The sequence below is a fragment of the Dipodomys ordii genome, unplaced genomic scaffold (genome assembly GCF_000151885.1).
Source record: "Dipodomys ordii isolate 6190 unplaced genomic scaffold, Dord_2.0 Scaffold22, whole genome shotgun sequence".
Classification (NCBI taxonomy): Eukaryota; Metazoa; Chordata; class Mammalia; order Rodentia; family Heteromyidae; genus Dipodomys; species Dipodomys ordii.
This window is the reverse complement of record NW_012267238.1, coordinates 13,941,480-13,947,479: the sequence shown is the minus strand read 5'-3', so window position 1 is coordinate 13,947,479 and position 6,000 is coordinate 13,941,480. Positions and strand designations below refer to the sequence as shown.

At 37.4% G+C, this 6,000-nt stretch overlaps 1 protein-coding gene across 1 annotated transcript; it reads left to right on the top strand.

The window, feature by feature from the left end:
* The first annotated feature begins 6 nt into the window (after positions 1 to 6).
* Crebzf (CREB/ATF bZIP transcription factor) lies at positions 7 to 4,801 on the top strand. The gene is given in 3 exon segments (XM_013014117.1): positions 7 to 353; positions 356 to 1,081; positions 2,160 to 4,801. Coding segments are annotated over 2 exon segments (765 nt in total). The 5' UTR covers positions 7 to 16; the 3' UTR covers positions 784 to 1,081; positions 2,160 to 4,801.
* Positions 4,802 to 6,000: the final 1,199 nt, after the last annotated feature.

Genomic DNA, 6,000 nt, shown 5'->3' with positions numbered 1-6,000 from the left:
GTCCTCGCCGGAGGAGATGGAAGACGAAGCGGCCGCCAGTGTCCGCGAGGAAGACCCGGAGGACATGGACTTTCTCTCCGGGCTGGAGCTGGCGGACCTGCTGGATCCCCGACAACCGGACTGGCACCTGGAGGCCGGACCCGGCTCCCCGGGGCCGCTGTCTTCGTCCGGCGGAGGCTCGGATCCCGGCGGCCCGTGGCGCGGGGACGACGACGACGACGCCGCCGCGGCGGCCGAGATGCAGCGCTTCTCGGACCTGCTGCAGAGGCTGCTGAACGGCATCGGCGGCGGCGGCGGCGGCGGCAGTGACAGTGGCGGCGGGGAGAGAAGGCGGAGGAAGGCGCCGGGAGGCGGCGACAAAGAGTCGCTGCCCGGCTCAACCGGCTGAAGAAGAAGGAGTACGTGATGGGGCTGGAGAGTCGAGTCCGCGGTCTGGCCGCCGAGAACCAGGAGCTGCGGGCCGAGAACCGGGAGCTGGGCAGACGCGTGCAGGCACTGCAGGAGGAGAGTCGCTACCTACGGGCCGTGCTGGCCAACGAGACCGGCCTGGCTCGCCTGCTGAGCCGGCTGAGCGGCGTGGGACTGCGGCTGACCACCTCGCTCTTCAGGGACTCGCCCGCCGGGGATCACGACTACGCCCTGCCCGTGGGGAAGCAGCCGCCGGAGCTGCCCGAGGAGGACGACGCGGCGGGAGGAGTGTGTCTGCATGTGGACAAGGATAAGGTGTCGGTGGAGTTCTGCTCGGCGTGCGCCCGGAAGGCGTCGTCTTCTCTTAAAATGTAGGGTCAAGTAATCTGCTCTTTATCCGCGTTTACCCCTTTCAACTCCCTTACACCATGTAAAACACCTTTAGTGTGGGACATCTTCACTGGACACATGTCAGAGGAGGAAAACAAAAAAAAGTAATATTGAGTCTTTTAAGTGTTTTAGCTAAAAAAAGCATGAATGTGACACTGTAACCCACTCCTAATGATAACCTGTGACTATTAAATCTCTCTGACAGTTTCTTTTTTAGGTGATTTCCTTCCTGCCAGGCTCCGTTGTAGGGGTTGCAGAACAGTCGTTCCCGCCTCACAACCTGGTAAGGATCCATCTCTTCACGTAACGCTCATGCTCTGCTGCTTTAGTCTACTTTAATGGGCAACATCTCAATTTGTGTGCGTGTGATTTTTTTTTTTTATTTTTTCTTTTGGAAGGTGGGAGGGGAAATCTTACTTTGGGCCCTGTCCACCCTGGAAACAGACTTGTGCTGGTCAATAATGTATTTAAGATGCTTTTTCTAGTCGAAATAGCTGTTAAATGTGTCACCTTGTTCAGACTTGCGCGTACCTAGCTCTTCTGTCCCCAGTGTGGACATGGCCTTGGAAGACATCGGTTCCAACTGTACACTGAAACCTGCTTATAGAGATACAGTTTGGAGACAGTGAAACAGGTGAAGTTGAATGGAAGTTCCGAGTTGTACAAGGTGCAAATTGGAATTCCAATCTTAGATCAACTTTTAAGAGGTTGACTAGTATTTGAGGCATGCACAAATGTGATATTTTGCTGGAAATGACAGAAATCTTTTAAACATTTAAGAATGTTTAGTTTTCAATAGGAAATACAGGAATTCAATCTAGAGTGACAGATTTTAATATTGCACCATTAGAGACATTAGAAATTAATTTACATAACAGAATTCTGTGTTTTAGAGGAAGAACAAGAATGGTTAATGAAATGGTTTTTTTTTTAAATAAAATTTTTTTAAGGACCAGCACAGTGATTAACCTGTCACTGAGTACGAATAAATGGTTGTACTCCTTTGTTTTTTGTTGTATTAAAATTTTAGGTTAAATTTATGTATGTATGATTATATATTGAAGATTGCGAAATGTGAATGAATATGTGTAAAGTGAGGCTTCACAAAGAATCGTATTGCATATTTTTAAAGTTTTGCCTTAAAAAAATTTTCAAAATGAGTAGTTCTGGTCACTCAATGTGATTGACACTATTTTTCCAAAGATGGGACATATTCTTCTTTCCAAATACTCAGTGTCCATTTGTATGAATTGAGTTACAATGTCCTTCATTGTAAGAGGCATTAAAAAATTCTTTGTGAAACATCACTGTTTGATAAAGTATATACGTATTTAGCATCCTTGTTTTTCTTTGTGCTAAAGTGGATACAGCTGTTGGGGCAGAAGAGACGGGACCAGCTGCTGGCCACATTTCCTGCTTTATTTTAAAAGGTAGTATAAGAAATGAGGAAAAAGAGGTAATATCAGGGCTTCTGCTGTTTTTTTATTTTTAAAATGTTCATAATTATTTTCCAGCAGTCCAAAGATGTAAGTTATCTTACAAGTTAAGATGTTTTATTATGTTGTTTGATTATGGAAATGAAATTCTTGTTCTTGCACAACTGTAAATGTTTTGTTGCTAGATAGTATGATTTGAGACCTAAATTGGCCTCTGGTTTCCCGTGCATCACGGCATATTTTGTAAAATCATCTACTGCACTTGAGCATGAATGGGTAATAGCCAAACTCAACCTGGAGTGACGGACCTGCTTATACTAAGGGCAGGAGCAAGCCCCTCACAATGCAGCTGCATGGATTTTTAGTGCCTACTGAATTATACATATATATATATGTATATATATACACACACACATACAAATATGTGTGTGTATATATATATATACACACACACACACATATACATATATATAAACCCAAAGTAGTTGGAAAAAAATATTTGAAATGACTAATTTGTGCTCTTTATGAAATGTTAAATGTAGCTTTTTGAAACAGAAGCCTTGAATTGAAATATAACTAATACTTGAACATTTTTGTATATATTTCTTTGTATATAATTTTGTGCAGTACCAATGACAAAAATATGGTATAATAAAACCAGGTTTGTTGATCTTTCAGTTATGGGCTCAAAGAATTTATTCATCTCTAACATGACATTGGAAAACAATGGGCGAAAATAGGAAAAATGATGATTGTTAATGCTGACTATGGGTCTTAAAAAGTTCTGGATTCAGTAAGTTTGTTTTTCTAAAAATTACACCACGGAATATTTTCTTCCTAACATCAGTGCTTTTCATGCATTGTTTGAGCTGGGGAGAGAGAAGCAGTAGTAATCGACGCTTTCTGAATTGGGATATTTTTAGATTCCAAGTATAGATTTTCTAGAATGCCATTTTATAAATGGCAGTTTGGAGAATTACATGATTAACAACTTTTGAAAATGGAAAGATTAGTTTGTCCTGTGTTTAAAGCTGCTTTGTTAGATTTCTCATGTTTTATTAATTGTCTTTTCTTAGTTTCCATTTCATTATTTCTTTTCTAGTTTTGGTGATTTAGTGATTTTGTCATTTTTTACATCAATTCATGGTCTTGTTTTACATGGTAATTGCATGTACTTAGGTCTATCTAATTAGGGACTTTAAATGAATTTGGTCATATTTATGTGTAAGCACATTTTACTGTAAATGTTTGGGTTTCTGAATTTACAACAGATGTTTATTTCAATATGTAGTAAACAGTATCTTAAAGTGTCCTATTCACAACTGTTAATTAAAAAAGTTATGATTAATATAAAACTGTTGTCTTACTATTTTTAGAAAATTGTATTATGGATGGTTAGTATTTGCTTAAAGAAGATTTCTGGAATATAAATAGATTGTTTACAAATTTTCAGGCTTGGTTCTATATATAGTAATGATTGCAAACATTTTAGAATTTAGGGAGCCGTTTTGCTATTTATTTTTCCCCTCATGCCTCTATGATAAAATGATACAGAACTAGACTAAAAATACAGATTTTAATACTTTCTTTCCTATAGTGTCAGGAATTCAAACATTAACACATCATGACCTATTTCTATCATATTGACTTGTTTCTGCACTTCCTTGACCAGACTTAACTAAAAAGTACACATTTGTTAAAATGTAGTCACACTTCTGATCAACAAAGTGTTCAAAATATTTAAATATTTGTGCATTTTATAATCACTAAATTAATCTCTCTTTCTTCTCTTTAAACAGCTTAGCAGTATCTGCAAAAAACGAATCTTTTCCTACAACCTGTTAACTGACTGGACTGATGGTAACAAAGTAATTGTGGGAGCCATGTCGGTCAAAAATTTGGCATCTGCTGAAAAACAAAAAAAGAATGCCATTTTCAAGTTCCCAAATTACTTCTATTCTGATTTCACTTTCCAGAAATGGAGATATGAAAAGATTCTCTGGAATGCTTGAAAGACTTACTAGAAATACATAAGACAACAATTATACTTTTTTTTTTTTTTTTGTCTTTCATGGGAGTGATACTCAGTTCATTGCATACTTTTCAAAAATTGTAACTTTTGGAGAAGAGAATTATAGTATTTCATCAAGAAATATTAGATTCTTTCCATAATCAAGACCACATCCTATGGAATTACATTTAGCAGACTAGAATTACATAAACAGGTTACCTATCAGTAATTACAAAGCAAATTGAGTTTGTATTTATTTCCTGGAATGTAAGAGTTAATTTAGAGGACAGAAACCCTTGCTGAGTACAATATAAAAGTTAATGTAAAGTTCTTATAAAGAGTAGTCTTCTGAAATAGATTGTTTTTATGTCTTTGAAAAAAGTTGATTATGATAAAATGTGTGGTTAGTTGATTGCAATTTAGGGATAATTCTAGGATGTGTGAAATTTGAGGATTTGGCTTCTTGAGCTTTCTTTGAGTACTTTTATACTGTATTTTGAATATTCTGAGGTTTCTCTTGTTTCCTATTAAAATTTCTTTAGTGTTCTGTAAGGGATTTAGTGGGAGTGACTTATTTTATATGGTGGTTTTAATTAATTGAAATATTTTTCTTGTTTATTACAAGTATGAAAAACATTCAAAACTGGATTGTTTTCATTTTTGATGGAGTATGCTAATTCCCTCACCTGATTTAGATTGAGTCATTTTATCTTCACTTGGGAAGTATGCAGATGATAGAAGAGAGAGAAGTGGGTAGGAGATTGGCTCATATTTCACAGTAACTATAGAGCTGGCTTTTGTTTGGCAATCAAAACTTACTATGTCCACTCTGTTTTTTCCTGATCTAAGTGCATTCAGTCCCTGCAAAGTCAGGCAGTCAGTAAACATTCCCATTGGTTTGTACTGCAGTGGCTGATGTTCCTACAGATTCCAGAGTTTAAAGTTGAGGCACTAACATTTTGGTGACCAGAAGTACTTATCTCTTTGGTATTACAGTATTATAATGAATAGTTGTCTCTTTTTTAAAAAACTATTTGAGTAGTTGCACAAAGGAGTTTCAGTTCAATATCATTATCTTTTTAATGTGTGGCCGGTTCAGCTGTTTAAAGGTATAAATTAAGATCAACTAAATATTCCTCAAAGTTAACTGGTAATACTTACAAATGGTCCCCCCCACAAACAAAATTTATGATTTTACTATTCCTTTGAGCTGGTATTTTTTTGTTTTTAGTGGGCAGATTGTTTTTAAAGGTCTCCCATTAGATTCGGAATTTCAGAATGTTTTTTGGCTACCCCACAATATTTTCATATATTTGACTTTGAATACCTTTACATGAAACTCAGTACTTTGATCTGGCCAGTCTAATTTTTGACCTAAAATTGCTTAGTGAATTTTTTTTACAAGAACTAGTTTAAACCTTTAGTCACTAGTTGTATTAGAACACTGGATAATTCTGTTAACAATTTTAACTTATTCGGAGCTCAACTTTCCTCAGAATAGAATTCCAAATTCTCTATCCTTCCTATATTATGGTACTGGGGTTAAATTCTTAGCAACCCTTCTGGCTCTACAGTTTGGAGTTTACAAAATATATCAGTATAATAAGGCATTCTATCTTAAAGCCACCTAAATAGACACAGTGGATTATAAAAATCTAAATTGTCTACTGTTAACTAGACTGACTTAAAAATCCATTTTCCTGACTGAGCCTGTTCTACAGGTGCTGGCAACAAATGACTCAGTTGTAATATAGG